The 18881-nt window shown below is 26.8% G+C and overlaps 1 protein-coding gene across 1 annotated transcript in view; it reads left to right on the forward strand.

The window, feature by feature from the left end:
• The window catches only part of LOC100164662 (xaa-Pro dipeptidase), a 32964-nt gene that overhangs the window by 3363 nt on the left and 10720 nt on the right, over positions 1 to 18881 (forward strand). Inside the window, exons 3-6 of the mRNA XM_001948941.4 lie at positions 6079 to 6270; positions 9606 to 9653; positions 14693 to 14754; positions 15054 to 15098. Of these exons, the coding sequence (XP_001948976.1) occupies positions 6079 to 6270; positions 9606 to 9653; positions 14693 to 14754; positions 15054 to 15098 (347 nt within the window). The remainder of the gene's footprint in view (positions 1 to 6078; positions 6271 to 9605; positions 9654 to 14692; positions 14755 to 15053; positions 15099 to 18881) is intronic.

The following is an 18881-nucleotide window of genomic DNA, read 5'->3' on the forward strand; positions in this document are numbered from 1 at the left end:
AAAAAAATCGTAACTGATTAATATTTTTCATCAAATAAACTTGATTGATATTTATAGAATAAAAAACTAAAAAATTGGAAACTGAAAATGTCCGTAAACATCTCTAAATAAGCCAAAATATTTTGAAAATTTTATCATGTATAGAAAATGCGATTATAAACATTCAATCAATATTTCACATATTTACAGTCATTTGTTTTAGAGTTGCACAAAAAACTAAAATCAATTTTGCGTAAAAATTCCCGTATTTCCTTAATTTTTCTTTTGTTTTTCACTGCGCTTTTGAAAACTACTGGACAATTTTTACTTTTGACTCGCCCAAAGTACCAACTAGATTTACTTTCCTATCAGAAAATATACTGTTAAAGACAATCTAACTGTCTTTACTGTCCTCAAAGGTGATGACAGACAAAAAAAAAAATAAAAAAACACACATCATTGTAAAATCAATACATCCATCGCTCTGCTCAGAATTTAAAATTGGCAACAGTAAATAATTGTTATTCAAAAAATAATTTGTCATAAATATTAATAAATCTGTATTTATTGCATTTTTCTTAACTAATCTACATTTTCTAAAGAAATTATTCTATAATCACACATAACCCCACTAAATATTTTGGAATAATATTCTACTAACATCTAAAATGAGTGCCATATTTGAACATAGGTATTAAAAGAGTAATAATAGTTACCAGAAAATGCTTTTATATATTCAAGAAATACTGAAATATTTTAGATACTGATAGCATAAGAATAATATATCTATATTTTAGTACAATCTACATTGAAATATTATAGTATAATTGTGTGGGGTCAGCTTACAAAAATACCTTGGTACTTCTTAATGCAGTACAGATAATATTATAATAAATTATGCTGAAACATTATGAAAATAATTTTTGATTAGATGGACCTATTCAAAATGTTTAAAATGTTAACTCTTGAACAATTATTTAGACGTTTGTTGATGATATAAAATATAAAAATAGAATAAATTTTAAATATCAAATCTGTAAAAAAAAAAAACAAGAAATACTATAAATGAATACATATTTAAACGAAAATTAATAGTATACTATTTTACTATTATAATATTCCATTAAAATTCCAAATAACCCTTCTCCCTGTCTCAAAAACAATTGGTGTTAGCATATCCTTGCTCCTGTGCTTTAACCCAAATAACCTCAGCTTATGGTTCTGAATGTTCTATTATTGGTTACCTTCCCTTCTTGTTGCTACTCAATGATATTTGTATTATTGTATATTATTACGTTATTACTTATTTTGTATTTTAATAACGTATATAAAGAGACATAAAAACAATTTGTATTTTATAGTCTTAAATATAAACACTAAAACTTAAAAGTATCTTGAAGTAAAATAAATAACAAGACTGATAGGCAACTTAGATGTTTCAATGAGGCATGTGTCAGGAACCCGGCATTATGTGTATACAACGTAATTACATTTTTCCTTAATAATTTAAAAAAGTACTTTTTACAGATACTTTTTTACAGTTAAAAATTCATCTATTTGATTAATATCATTTTAGATTCTGAGTGGAACGATGGATGTATTGATTTTACAATGATGTGTGTGTTCTTTTTTTTTTTTTTTAATTTTAATTTTTGCGTCTGTCATCACGGTTTGGGGCAGTAAAACTGCTGAGATTGTCTTGAACAGTATCTTGTTCGATGGGTAATTGAATCTAGTTGGTTCATTTGGGAGTTCAAATTGAAATTCTCAATAGTTTTCAAAAGCACCGGGAAAAACAACATAAAAATTAAGGAAAAACGGGAATATTTACGCAAAATCGGTTTTCCACAAAATCGATTTTGGTTTTTGGTGTAACTCTAAAACAAATGAACATGAAATACATCTATACATGAAATTTTCACTGGTTGTTTATATTTCCATTTTCTATACACTATACCTTTTTAAAAATATTCTGACTTATTTTGAGATGTTTAAACTTTAGGGACAATTTCAGTTTCCAATTTTATTAGTTTTTAGATTCTGAGTGGAACGATGAATGTATTGATTTTACAATTATGTGTGTTTTTTTTTTAATTTTTTTAATTTTTTAATTTTATTTGTGTCTGTGTACACGATAAGTAGTCGAAATAATGCTACGATTTTTAACTTCAGTATCTTGTTCGATCAGAAAGTGAATATCGTTGGTGCATTGGGGAGGTCAAATTTTAAATTTCCCAGTAGTTTTCAAAAGCGCCGGGAAAAACAACATAAAAATTAAGGAAAAACGGGAATATTTACGCAAAATCGGTTTTCCACAAAATCGATTTTGGTTTTTGGTGTAACTCTAAAACAAATGAACATGAAATACATCTATACATGAAATTTTCACTGGTTGTTTATATTTCCATTTTCTATACACTATACCTTTTTAAAAATATTCTGACTTATTTTGAGATGTTTAAACTTTAGGGACAATTTCAGTTTCCAATTTTATTAGTTTTTAGATTCTGAGTGGAACGATGAATGTATTGATTTTACAATTATGTGTGTTTTTTTTTTAATTTTTTTAATTTTTTAATTTTATTTGTGTCTGTGTACACGATAAGTAGTCGAAATAATGCTACGATTTTTAACTTCAGTATCTTGTTCGATCAGAAAGTGAATATCGTTGGTGCATTGGGGAGGTCAAATTTTAAATTTCCCAGTAGTTTTCAAAAGCGCCGGGAAAAACAAAAGAAAAATTAAGGAAAAACGGGAATTTTTACGCAAAATCGATTTTTCACAAAAATTGAATTTGGTTTTTGGTGTAACTTTAAAAAAAATGACCGTAGGCACATGAAATTTTGACTGAATGTTAAAATTTTCATTTTCTATACACCATACAATTTTGAAAATATTTTGACTTATTTTGAGCTCTTTACGGACATTATCAGTTTCCATTTTTATTAGTTTTTTTCTATAAATATCAATAAAATTTTATTTGTTGGTTAAAAAAGTGTATAAATTTAATACAAAGCTCCTAATATATTGTTACAATATCAGTTGAAAAACATTAAAAATACATTGGCACAATTTTTTGTTGTAAGCATTTAAAGATCAAATTTTGACAAAATTTATCAAATTTTGTATTAGAATTTTCTATATACAATAAAAATTTGAAAATAACTGGAATCTTTTTGAGCTGCTTACGGACATTGTCATTTTTCAATTTTTTTAATTCTTTTTTCTATAAATATCAATAAAATTTTATTTGTTTGGTAAAAATGCGTGAAAATTTAATGCAAGGCTCCTGATATATTGTTACAATAGCAATTGTAAAATATTCAAAAAACATTGGCACAATTTTTTTTATAGTCATTTTAAGCTCAAATTTGGACGAAATCACATATTAAAAAACCTGGAATAACTATTTTAGTTATTTTGTTGTGATTATATATTATTGAAACTTCTAAAGTATACTATTATATATCTATGATAGTACCACGATTTGTTGTTGATGTATAACGCGTTATAAGTACCTAATGGATATTGTGATATGATTAATTTGGAATTTATTATAGATTCCTATTATTGGTCATTTTTTTTTTTAATACCATAGATAAAGTATATAAGATACCTTATACCTAGACTGACATACCGTCTCCGCTCAGAATCGTTTTTCTCTTACAGTGATATTATATCATTGAATTTAAATTTAATACTATCCATTATACAGTGACCCACTTGTAACCTACTGTACAGTAGAGAGACATCCACTTACCCACCTTTTTTTATATAAATATCAATAAAGTTTTATCTGTTTGGCCAAAAAATGTAAAAATTTAATATAAGGCTCCTGATATATTGTTACAATATCAGTTGAAAAATACAAAAATACATTGGCACTATTTTTTTTTATAAGCATTTAAATGATAGATTTAAATAGATAATATTTATATAAATTTAACTTTTTCTTTCATATGTTAAAAATGTATGCATACCTATTATGTAAATTATAGTTATGAGTTATGACTAATGATTGTTGACAATTTGAAAAATAGTGAATCATCATTCATCATTGATTGATGTTACATTTTTAATATCGAAATGAATCATAAATTCACTAAATCAAATATTAATATAAAAAGATTTAATTTGTTTTTAGAACAGGTATGAGGTTTTTTAAGAAGGGAATTTGCTTTATCTATGGTAGATTTTGGACTCTAGGAAATCGTTAAATTTTATAATTATGATTTATGAATAATTACATTTATGTTAATTATTTCATATAGGTAGGTGATTTTTTTTTTATGTATTTTTTATGTATTTATTATGTTTACTGTATAGTTTGTATTGAATTTTGAAAAAGTACGTAATTAGTCATTACTCATTAGTATTTAAAGTTTTAGTTAGTTTTGTAGAAGATTTTTATTTTTGTTTGTAGGGATGATTGGAATTTGGAGGGATAAATATCCCTCACCACTCCACTCTGCTTATCGCTTGATAATACTTTAAATACTCTTACAGTTTACGCTGCGTAAGTAAAATTATAGAAAATAGGTGTGTACCTAATGTATTTTCATACCAACAATATTAACTGTTGTAAATTCTATAGTATGATTTATGCAATAAATACATGTATCATACATATAATATTTCATGACTCAAATACCTGTTATATAAACAATGTAAATACAACAACAACAACAAATCACTAAAGTCCATTCGGTGATGACTATGATTATATATGTGGTAGCTAGAATGTATACAAACGTTTATGAATTGGCTGAATTATATGTTGTCTACGTTTAAATTCAAGGTTTATATTTTATATATGATTTTTGTTTACGTTAGTATAAACCGCTATCAGCCTAAAAACGTGTAGAGATGGGCGGGATTTGAGACTAATAATTAGTCTCAATTATTGATATAGGTAATATAGTTTCAATACTTATTTAAAAAAACATAATGTTTGTATAATGCATTAATTATATTTCAGTGTTACACAATAACTACGTTTGCTGACGCACATAGAAAACGTGTATAGGTAATGCATTCATGCATATTATAATATATTATACGACACTGTTTATTATTTTTTTAAATAGGTAATGACACCTATTTATAATTTTTCAAAAACAATACTATAGGTAATATGTATCATAATTCAATATATAGGGCTATAACTTAACGCTCTAGTTGTATACTAAATATACATAAGACATAAAATTGAGTTATTATGCAATTAAAAATCAATAATATGTGTTTAAAATACTAAAAAAGTGGGCAAATGGGCAAATGGGTGTCGCTCTGGTTTACAGTACCTTACAAGTGGATTACTGTAATGGATGGTGTTAAATTGGAATTCAATGATATATTATTAATCTTATTATATAAGAAAAACGATTCTGAGCGAAGACGGTCAGACAGCCTATTATATAAGTATATTTGATGATATTATTGTGAATAAAGTAATTTATATATAACCTATTTACATGCAACCTTGTTTTAAATTTTCAATCCTTAGCTATAAAAGTTGTACATTTCATAAATTTTTAACTACAAAATAATAATTATATTTTAAATTTGATAAATTTTATCAAAATTCGAACTTTAAATGCTTATAAAAAAAAATGTGCCTATGTATTTTTCATATTTTTCAACTGTGCTTATAACAATATATTATAAGTCTTGTATTAAATTTTCACGCTTTTTATCCAACGAATACAATTTTATTGTTATTTATAGTAAAAAAAAAACTAAAAAATTGAAAACTGACAATGTTCGTAAAAAGCTCAAAACAGTATAAAATATTTTGAAAAATTATTATGTATGGAAAATGAAAATATAAATATTCTGTAAAATTTTCATGTATCTATAGTTATTCGTTTTTGAATTAAAACAAAATAGCAAATCGCCACATAAAAAATTTTGAAATCGGGAATTTCTATGTAAAATTAGTTTTAAACTAACTAAATTTTGTTTTCTGTTGTAACTTGTAATTCAAAAGCTGGGTTTTTTCATGCCAACCCTAGTAAACCTTGAATAAGAAATTATACTTATATAATAACATATTATTATTGCTGTACATTTGTATAAAGTCACATATGTTTATTTTAGGAGCCCTACTTCCATTGGACTTTCGGGGTCAGCGAACCTGATTGTTACGGTCTAATACAAGTATCCAGCGGCGAAGCTCATTTGTTTTTCCCGAGAGTTGAAGAGGCGCACACAGTGTGGTTGGGCAAACCGTTGAGCTTAGATGAATACAAATGTCGGTATAAGGTCAACTACGCGTCGTACGCAGACACGGTAATAGATAATAATAGTTATAAAACTATTAGTTTCTTTATTTTAGTACGCCAACTGAATCGTCTTCTGGCTGAATTAAACAATTAGTAGCCTCAAAACACTTGCGCGAAATACCATTATAGGATCGTTAAGACATTATATTATGGGAAAAATATAAAAATGTCTACAGTTAAATGTGAAAAACATTAAACTTAAATATTTTACTCTAATATTCAATGTCTGTATATTTTTATCAGTTCCTAATTTTTTTTAACATATAGATATGTTTTTACTTTTTAGACTAGTTACAACTTTTTTTTTCGAACGGATTTTCGTTATGCCATATACAGTGTATTTTTGTCTCTTATAAGTTTGAGAAGTATTTCTTATGCATACCATACAATTCTTTTTTAGGGGCTTGTTCTAAAGCCCCTATTGATGGGAAAATACCTTTATGTTGAATTCGGTATAAAGATTTGAGATGTCTGCCATCTGGTATGGGATGACAGGATGTGTTGTAAATTTGTGATCTAAAGTTGATTAAGGTTTCAAATTAAAGATTTATTTATATTTAACGTTAATTTTTTATCAGCTCCACATGTGTGGTGTAGATTTGGCGATTTGCCGTTATAAGCCACTAAGCAGTAACTCGGTTTTTGTCAGAATCGATTTTTGGTGTCTATCGATAATCGATAGATATTTTAATTCCCTATCGGTGCCATTAATAAGGGTTTTCTCATTAGAAATTCTTATAAACAGATAATAAAATAACAAAGAAGGCTTTATGTACATAAATTAATTAAGATCAGAAGCAAATAAGTAGTATGTCCAAATACTAGAACAAAAAGCAGTGATCTGGTCATCTGGAGTTACTGCTTTTATTTCTAGTAATTATTGTATTTACAGAGCAGTCAGCACTGCAGTATCGCCAACAAAATTCAAATTGTTGGTTTAAATTTAACATTCATGTTTTTGGAGTTACTGCTTAGCATGAGAGTTTTGATGATATTCATTTTAGTCTTACAGGTGCAGCTTACATTTTTTTAGATTTATAATCCAATTTAATGTATTATCGAATGTTATTTCTACCTAGTATTACTGTAATTTGAATATTTTTAAGACAGAGTTTGAGGTTAATGTATTTATTGTGATTTGTGGTTAAATTTGATGCATTGGTTTTTATACGATAGACGCGCCATAAACGCATTGACAATCGACATACGAAAATAGCACCTCTATACTGTAGTATAGATATATATCATGGCATCATGCTAATGTTATTTTCTAGGACGGATGCCCAACTGTGTCGTGTTTTTAACGTATACTGTCCGACAAGCAACGCTGAGTGACATTGACAACAAATATTATATTAATGTGATCAATGGTAGCTGCGAAGAATTGGAGTAGGCTTTTAAATTTGGTATACGTATTATAGGCAGGTGTGCTTTGCACAGCCGTGCACTTACCATGTTGGCGCTTGTATAGGTAAGCTAAAAAATCCACTGTTTGGGATATTATATCAGGGACACTAAAGTGCCTAACCTCTCCAAAAAATGTGCAGGCTTGAGGCTTGAGACTTGAGGCCCCAAAAATTATTGTGTGTTACATTAAATTATACACAAAACATTTTCATGATTTTTTAACAGCTGAAATTTTTTTTATTATTTTTACAAAATAAATTTAAAACAAAAATATTTCCGCCACGTTTAGTTAGTATGGTCTATAGGTACAGTAATTAAAAAGGAGAATATTATCGCTATTTAAAATATTACGTCACATCAGGCAAGTTGCAAGTGCCTATACATTAGATAGGTACACCCCTGCTTTTCCTACAATATGTTATAACTTATAACCCGTACCTACATGGCTATAATATGTGAGCCGTTTTTTTTTATTGCATTATTGTTTCGTTGTAGATTTTGTTTGTCATACTATAGAAAATTATCAAAAAATAAAAAAAAGTAAAACATATAAATTGTTACTTGAGAAGTTAGGTATATATAGGAGTTCGTGTTATAAACTATTTTATCTGAAGTATTTTTTATGAATACATAGTTTAAACTTTCCGAGATTAGTGAAGTTGTTTAGATTATTGTTTCTGAATATATAATATGATTTATACTTTTAAAAAAATTTAGTCAATTGTTGACATTGTATAGACACGTTAAGTAAATAACAATTAGGTAATAATAGGAGATCAACAGTAATAGGTACCACATAATATAATCTAATACGAATATAAAAATCTGGTGTCACGGTGTTAATGTACAAACTTCTCCGTAACGGCTAGACCGATTTTAATGTAATTTTTTTTATATTTGTTAGGTATGAGAATAAGTAGTTAAGTATTTTCCACCCTCCTACCACCAACAGGGGAGGTGCTCAAACGGGGATTTAGGATTTACAGTGGAAATTTTTCTATATTGGTTATAAATTTATAAGAGAAATAAATAAATATTAATAAATTAGTATTTATTATTTTGTTTCTATTGGTTAATCGGGTAGATCAGGTGCAAGCATGCATTAAATAAAATGTTCGTACATTGCCTACTTGGGATGCTGTCGCATAATGTCTGCAATTCGGCGTTTTCGGATTGCCTACCAGGTAGTAGGTTGAGTTGCACCCAAAAGGATCAATCACAATTTTCTTTACCGGCAACTAAGTGATCCCGATAGTAATATTAATAATATAATAATATAATCCCAAATATTTAAAATCGTAACGTGAGATTTTATAATACTCTGAATGTAAATAATAATTTTTACAAATTACAAATTACAAATCAACTGCATAAGTAATAACCTATAATGTATCTAAGTATTTTTAAATATCTCGTTCCTATAATAAGATTTAATCATGCTTAACAATATTCCTGGTACAAATAGTTTTCATATTTCGATAATAATATTATATATGCTTTGGTGTTCGATATGCTTACTATTGACATAAAGTTATCCTTAAAAACTAAGCATTTACTATTTACAACTAGAATCTTATGAAACATTTTTAAGAAATTAAAGTTTATTGAAGTACCAATGTCCAATATACATTTTAATAGAAATTGAAATGGTTTTCTAATAAATATTTAATTAACGTATTGATTATTTGACCGATGATCGGTATAATACAGTAATAAACATTTTATATAATTTATATCAAATTAATAACTTGCTATAATAGAATTTGATTAAATTATTTTAAAGACAATTATAATTTATAGATAAAAAAAAATATTGTTTGCGCTGATAATTTCGTTATGTACTGATTTATTTTTTTAAACATTTTAAGCACACACACATATATTTGTATGGTTGTTTATAATTATAATAATTGCTTATCTGATATGTTTTATTAGCTTGGTGAAACACTGAATGCATTGAAACCTTCACTGATATTGACTTTGGTAAGTAAAACAATTTTAATTTAACCTTTCCATAGAACACGATTTATATATGTGTATTTTTTAATATTTATGTATCATAATTCATAATAATATATAATCATACGTTTCTATATACTAGTGGGGGTTAAACGATTTTGACACGGTGAATGGCTGGTGGGGGGTGGTGGTGGCTGATTTTAGATTCTGAGCGGAGCAATGAATGTATTGATTTTACAGTAATGTATTTAAAAAAAACGTTTATGTGTTTATATACACGAAAATAGTAGGAAAAAATGCTTTGATTTTCAATGTTGAGGTTGGTTTTTGTTAGGGAATTGAATCTAGTTTATACTTTTGAGAGTTCAGAATTGAAAATTCCCAGTATTTTTAAAAACAATTCGAAAAAAAATTAAGGAAAATTGGATGTTTACCTACGCAAAACCAATTTTTGGCAATATTTATTTTGTTGTTTTTAGTGTAACTCAAAAATACTTAATACATTTTTTTCAACAAATGTTTATTTTATCATTTTCTATGTATCAAAAGATGTTAAAAATATTTTGATTCTTTTTGAGCTATTTATAGAAATTTTAAATTTTATTTTATGTTTTTAAATATTGTTCTCGTTAATAAAATAGTTTTGGTCTATCTCTTTCCCTTTCCACTGTTTGACCACCACTGCATTATGCCTATATACATAATAATATACTATATAGCCGTATAGGTGTCGTCAATTAATTGTATTGGTAGTTTCAAGTTTTTAATATTGTATTATAATTTATAATACAATTAAAACATAGAAAACAAATAATAATAAATAGAATCTATTTTTGCATAATAATATAACATAACGCATTCACCATTCAACATTGTTTCCAATTTTCAATTATTCACGTAGAGTACCAACCTATTTCTTGGTAAATCAAGCACCACAAATAAATTGTGAATAGTTTCTGTTAATATATTATATTACTATTAGTGATATGATGGGAAATTTCAAATTACTAAAATACCAAGTAGGATAAAACTATAAAAACTAGTTATGAACGTTAATATTGTCCAATGCGATGGACAAAGTATAATATGCTGCAATATAATAATAATATGAACCTATATAATATTATGGCTACTATATAAGTATTTGAAATATTTACTGAGTAGGTAGTAGATACTATTTATTTTGTATGGGTACTACTTGTAATTTGTATAAATATATTTAGAATAGGCTTCAGTTAGTTCAGTATTGATGATAGTCTTAGACTTTAGTGGCAGTTTTTTTTTATTGCTTTAACTAAATTATCGTTTTATTGTTAATGTGTCATGCACGCTGCGCATAGCATAAATTATGTTATTTGGCGATTAAATATAAATTGTTTACTAATATTCCTGCCATAACTGTTTACCAATATAGACGTATGTATGACACAATCATTATCACCTTTTCCCCATTGGCTTTAATATAATAACAATGTAACAACAACATACGAGTTACAAAAGTGGCGTTAACGATAAACAATTTATTTACATTGTTCGTTTATTTACCCCGGGACTAACGATTTATATGTCCTAATTTCGATTTCTTTCACAATCCAAGATCTGTGTGACTGTGTGTATGCAATATTTGTTGAATGTGTTTTAATGATCTATCGTTATAAATTTGATCAATAATGCGTACTCTAATAATTAGTTTATAGTTAACTCTAATAATTAAATGTCATTCTTAGATATTTATAATTGAAGTATTGCGTTCAAAAACTGTAAGTCAGTGATAAACAAGTTAAACAATTTTGAACAGTAATTGAATGCACTATGTAGTGTTGTACTAGTTATAGATAAATAGATTCCATGAAATGTGAATAATGAATATTATACTACATTAAAATATCATAATATGTATAAAATCATCAAACCTACAGCTACAAATGGGATTAAAATAAATCTTTAAAAATTGCTTTATTGAATCCTTAAATCTTAATAAATATTATTTATTTTCTACATTTTATTTATATTAAAGAAAATAATTTGGAAGGAATATCAGGAAATAAATTTATATTTTGCAGAATTACAATAAAATCACCAAAATTGACATCATTAAAATGTGTGACATGATAAATTTAATTGATTTACTGAATCATTCCATAGTTTTAATCTACGGTAGTGTAAATCAATAAAACAATATACCCACCTCTGTAATAAGAAACTTCCAGATCTTAAATTGATTCATAATATGGTTGTATACTATTTTTAGAAAACTTCTAGCACTTCTTAGCTGTAATTTACTAACCAAATGGATAAAAAATATTTCTGAGTTGAAAACGTCAAAATAGTGGTTTTATGCGTAGCTGGTACCTATAATAATATAATCTCGATATTTCATCAAAATGTGGCTATATGTTACACGTAAAATTTACGTCGTAAACAGTCCTGTAAAGAATACTTTTAAAAAGTACTTGAGTAAATATTCAAACACATTTTTTTTTAAGTATTTAATATACTACTCAAATACTTTAATTGTATAGTATTTCAAATACTACTCAAATACTTTTCAAATACTTTTGGTTTTTAAAGTGGGTTTCTAACTATCGTAATATAAACACATAGGTAGTAGGTTGTCTTATAGTTAGCTAATAGCTTAAAGGGAATTTTATTCAATGGCTATTTTTAGAAATCTGATTTTCACAAACTTTTGGGCTTCAGCTAACACACAAATACAGAATACTAAATAAAACTATTATTCTATCATTGAAGTTGACAAAAATAAAATGTAAATAAAATCAATAATAAAAAGTGGATGTCGCTCTGCTGTACAGTAGGTTACAAGTGGGTCACTGTAAAATGGATAGTATTAAATTTGAATTCAATGATATAATATCACTGTATAAGAAAAACGATTCTGAGCGGAGACGGTTTGTCAGTCTAGGTATTAGACATACCTATTATAGGTATACTTATCTATAGTATTAAAAAAAAATTGACCTATAATAGGTATCAATAATAAATTCCAAATTAATCATATTGCAATATCCATTAGGTTACGCGTTATACATCAACAACAAACCGTGGTACTATCATAGATATATAATAGTATACTTTAGAAGTTTCAAGTACCCACAAGTAATATTATACAATCACAACAAAATAACTAAAATAGTTATTGCAGGTTTTTTAATATGTAATTTCGTCCAAATTTGAACTTAAAATGACTATAAAAATAAACTGTGCTTATGTATTTCTTAGAATTTTTGGTAACAATTAAATATTTACGTGAAATCTTGTTTTAAATTTTCAATCCTTAGATATAAAAGTTGAACATTTTATAAATTTTTAACTACAAAATAATTATTCAATTTTAAATTTGATAAATTTTGTCAAAATTTCAACTTCAAATGCTTATAAAAAAAATGTGTGCATTTTTACTGTCCTAAAAGGTGATGACAGACACAAAAAAAAATTTAAAAAAAAAAAAAAATAAAAAAAAAACATACATCATTGTAAATTCAATACATTCATCGTTCCACTCAGAATCTAAAATAAAATGTCCGAAATAAAAAACCAAAGTACCAAGTTCAATACCAAAAAGTATTTAATACAAAAATAAGTATTTAAAATACTATTCAAAATACTTCATGCTGAAAGTATTCAAAAAGTTATTCAATTTTAAAAAAAGGATTTGAATACTTTTACTTAAATACTTTACAGGACTGGTCGTAAATATTCCTGTCTGGCTATTTACCTACATGAGTATATGACTATAAGCTGTTTAAACTATTTGACTCATATACTACGATGTAGAGAAGTTACTACGTTGTCTTCGATCAGTGGCGTATTTATGTTTTTGTCTTTGAGAGGGATATGATTTTATCCAGTAGCCCCACCCCGCCTCGCCTTTAAAGGCCTATTAAGACTACGAAAATGTTCGCATATTATATGCAGCCTATGGGGGGATTTATCCCCCCTAAATACGCCACTGTCTTCGATTTCATCGATCTCATCCACCTTATGTCTTGTACCAATTATAAATATGTCGCAACTAAGTTCAGTTTTGGGACAAACAATAATTATCCCCTAAAATACATTATTATTTTTATTAACCTAATTTTTTTATAATATTTTGAGGTGTAAATACAAATATTGACAAATTTGCTTTTCTAAATATTAAAATATTCGTACCTATGTACTTAATAAAAAAAACTTAAATAGGTTTAGGTATATTGTATATTATATTATATGTACATTACCATCAATTTGCTATTTGGATAATATTTTATACTTATAACTTATAAGTTATAAAAAAGTACTCTAGAATTAATACATTATTAATTAATAATTACTTTAGAAGTTATATAATATTAATTTTTTTCGTTGTGTCAAAAAGCTGGAAAATCAATACAAGGTTTCTCATACAGTCATAAGTTGTTATAATAGCAGTTTATAAATATTAAAAATACATAGGCACAATTTTTTTTTATAAGCATTGAAATTTCAAATGTTGATAAAATTGGTCAAATTAAAAATTATTTTTACTTTTTATTATGAATTATAATACTTTCATAAATTAAAATTAAAAATTATTTTAAAGTTAAAAGTTAAAAATGTATAACAAGGTTTCTCTTAAGTATTTAATACTTATTTAAAAATGATATAAACATAGTTTTTTATAATAGACATTTAAGTTAAAATTTAGACACAATTAGCTATTTTAACGGAGAGTTATGTAGTCAGTTATTTTTTTATAATTTAAAAATATTATTCGTGGATACTTAAAACGTTTAAAGTATATTGTTATATTTTATATACACAATGATATTCTCAAATACAATGTCTTCAAAAAAATAAATGCAACTTACTGTATTATAAATAATAAAATAAAATACAATTAGTAATATAATCTAACAAACTGTCTTCGCTCAGAATTGATTTTCGTATACAATGATTTTAAATATGGCGGAATTCAAATTTAACACATCCATTAGAGAGACCACCTTTGAATCTCATATATAGCAAAGCTTTCTCTACTTTTTTAAAGTTAATTTTAACCAATAATTGTTTTTTTTTTTTAGTTTGGAAAAAACACTGATAGTGATATGACATGTAAAGAAGCACATTTTGAAGGAATAGACAGGTAAAATAGAATCAGTAAATACATTTTTATTTTTTTTATTTTTTATTGATCTTAAGCATGGCAACTATGGCCATTAGCATTTTGTAGGGTGGTTACAGTTGGTTGAGGAACACGTGTATGTAGGGACGAGGCTCCTCGTCACTAAAACCCCGGATCATCATCCATTCAAGAATTAGTGACGTCGGCCGATGCTTGATCTCGGAACACGTTAGTGACTGAGGCCAACCATCGAAATACACTAGGCCCCAAAATAAAACATTATAATATACATACTAATTATAATATTTTTTTAAATTAAGGTTTACATTGGACAACAAAATATTACATAAAATCATTGCAGATTGGTGAGTAAATGAAAATTATTATATCGTATACAAAATCTCTTTATTAAATTAACAAGGAGCTAACATACTCTTATAACTATTGTTAATATATTCGGTCAGTTCAGCAGGATACTTAAGTTCTAATATTTTTTTGTAGTTGATGGACATTACATTTAATCCAATTTTTCGAAAATGTCTTATTCTAGTGGTTTCAATACCAGTTAAGTGTTCTTTTTCCCAGCAATAGTGTTCAGGTAAATGAACTAAAATCACAGTGCATAGACCAGGATGTTTCTTGAAATTAATGTATCTACTGTTCAGTTCAAATTTAACTGGGTGTACTAAAGCATCAATTATGTAAATACTCATAAGTGGCAGTTGGCTTAAAATGGTTGAATAAGAAATTTTGTAGCCTTGGAAAGTTTTTTCAAGAGTACTATTGATTTCTTTTAAGAGTCGTTTTATTCTATAGTCGCACCAAATGCTCTTTGCAAATTTATCTCTGGGTAACACTGGCCCTCGATAGTGATCACACTCTAATGTCATACACTGGTCGATAATTTTTAATTTTGTTTTTGTGTAGTCATTATTACCTCCTCCATCGTATAAATTATGCAAAAAAGAAGTATTAAATACCCTGTGGACAAAGTTCAATGGCTGTTTCTCTAAAAAAACACAAGACAATAATATATCTATTGTTTCTTGTGTTTTTAAGTTATGAAACTCTTTATTCATTATATTTTCCACTTTTATCCAAAACTCTAAAGCTGATTTAGGTTTGTAATTGAGTTGCCCAAATGGCCAAAATAAATCTCTAAATTGAGAAGGAGTAATATTGGAACCGAACTGAATTATGTATTTGGCACATCCTTCAAAAATATTTTCTGAACGTACATTAAACTTTGAACAGTAGTTCATAATTTCTACCATTAATAAAGGACTGTTTATGGTACTGTGTTTGGCTTTTATATAGCGTTCTAATGCTCTTACAATACCAATATCTACATAGTTAGAATTATTTAACTCATTTACAATTGAAGTTAGATTATTTTCACTCATTGTGTGTATGTTTGTATTAATCCACCTGGATGTAGTCTTTAGGATAATATTTGAACTAGACTTTGTTAATCGTATTATATACAACATTTCTATTAAGTCATTAATACAAAGATGATGCCAAAAGTGCTTTAAACGTCTCTCTAAAAGATTCATAATGGTTTTTCTACTTTTCTTTAACAGGTGTAAAATTCTGAAAACTTGAATTACATTTTTTTCATTGATTTGATCAGATTTTTCCATTATTCCAATCCAAAGTTGGTCTGCGGTCTTGACTTCATTTAATTTAGAAAATGCATCGATTGATCTGCATAAATTATCTATATTCAGTTTATTTTCGGTCACTCGGCATAAAATTTCTTCAGTTATTTTATTTTTAAATGTGTCTAATGGCAATACTCGAACACGATCAATAGGTATTAATTCTAGTGTTCCAACAACAGCAGAGTTATTATCTCCTTTCATAATAATTTCCAGCAGTTTTTCTAATATTGGTGTTTTGGTATAATCTATATTTGATTTGGTATCTAATATTGATGATAATTTATTTGTTGCTACGTGAAATTTAAAGTTCTCTAGTTCTACTATTTTTTTCAGAGCACATAACGCTACCGCTGGAGTTATCTCATCAAGCATTACTATTTCTAGTAGATCCACTAGGGATTTTACCGAGGAACATTTTTTAAAGCCTCGAATAACATCTACAATTTCTTCATCAGCTTTTTTGCGATCTGTTTCATTCTTTAGATTATTTAATTTATTAACTAGTTCATCATTATTAATTTCCGTTTCTCCAGTTCCAGTACATTCTTCATTACAGCAAATTTCATTACTACATACATTACGTACAATCAGTGGTAGTTCCCTTATTTCAGCTCCTTCTTGAATGAACGCAAACGTATGTCCAAATCTGTCAGCTTTATACCTACATTGTGTGATATTTATAGCTTTTAATGCATTTAAATAGTTGATTCTGTTAAAAAATAATTGTTGGATTACAATTCTTGACATATTTGATATATTTCACAAACTTAAATATTCATAGAACTAAATAAATACCAGAAAAACAAACATTATTATAAGACTATTTTAGATTTTATTAAAATTTAGTTAAATTTACATTTACACTATGCTGTTTAATATGATGATAATATCATGTAGGTATGTAAATAATTATTAAAAATTGTATTATTATTTGTGAGCACTGAGTACTGATTTTTTACTGCAAAATGCAAATCATAAATCTGGAACTGATAATTGATAATAGATGATACAGACTAAATATTGTTACCAATCGCGGTTAGTGATGGTATTAGTGGTATTGACGTCAGATTTGGTTGAAAATTCAGTGCTGAAATTACAATTTTACCGCTAGATATCACCACCTTTCTACCTATGTAATTTTAAATAAAACTTTATGTATGAATCTTTATTTTTTGAGTCGGACATCTCGAATCGTTCGTGATGAACTATCTAAAAATATTGTTGTATATTGAACACGTCATAATGTACAATAACAGGCGTGTGTCTTATATTTTAATACACGTTTGCGAGTAATAACATGCCATATTGTCATTCGTGTGTACAATATATTTTGTCTTCTGACGTCCATTCTATTAATAAATATCTCTTAAATTCCGGTAGAGTGGCCAACGATTGTTATTCGTCTTGCCCAATGTTAGTGTTTACGAATTTATTCAAACGTATCGAATAGGAAAACGGCCGGAATAAACATAAGACAGCTAGGATAGAATATCATTAAAATCGAAAAAAAACCGATAGGTGCGATGGTTACTGCTTAGTTTGCTGCAGTATACTGATAATAGTATTTTTTCCTGCATTCCTATAGGAGTATAATAGATTCATGGATAGCCCTTATAATAGGACCACCCATTTAAAAATGTTAAATTTTTAGCGCAATTGGGGAATGGGTACTTACTGGGACTTAGCACCGGTAAATTATAAACTAAAGGCTAAAACCGTTAACATATTATACTACAAACAATATACATAAATATACCGTATATGTTGGTATAGCATAAGAAAAAAAAATTGAGTTGATTATAATATGATTGTATTTTTATTTTATTTTATTATCTGATCATCAACGATGCTTCTATGTATCCATACGATTTAATACCAATATTAGATACGATTCCGAGACACGAGTTGAAAAGATATTACGTTTATTCATTAATTGTTTAGTGACCGTAGCCCCCGCCCAGTCTTGTAAAGAATACTTTTATTTTGTTTTCGGAATACGTATTCGAGTAAATGAGAATTAAAGTATTCAGAATACTATTAGAATACTTTTTTCACAACTAGTTTTTGTCAGATTTTGAATGGTTGGTAATTAACATTTATTAATTAATAATTAAAAATACATTTTAATCATGTTATATATTAATTTTTGACCACATATGATACTGCCGATAAGGACCATACGGGGTACAACACTTTGGTGTTTCTAAAAATAATCATGTGGGCCAATATTATATACCGTTCAAAGAATAAAATTAATGTTCATGATTTATAATATGTCTTGTCACAAATTTAAAACTATTTTTCTGGATTGGAAAAAAGTATTTTTTTAATGAATAAAAAATACAAATAAAAGTATTCAAAATACGTATTTGAATACTTAAAAAAAAAAGTATTTAGAATAGTATTCGAATATAAAAAAAGTATTCAAATACTTTTATTCGATTTATTTTATATATATTTATATGTATTTATATGTCCTGAAAT

The sequence above is a fragment of the Acyrthosiphon pisum genome, chromosome A2 (assembly GCF_005508785.2).
Source record: "Acyrthosiphon pisum isolate AL4f chromosome A2, pea_aphid_22Mar2018_4r6ur, whole genome shotgun sequence".
Lineage (NCBI taxonomy): Eukaryota > Metazoa > Arthropoda > Insecta > Hemiptera > Aphididae > Acyrthosiphon > Acyrthosiphon pisum.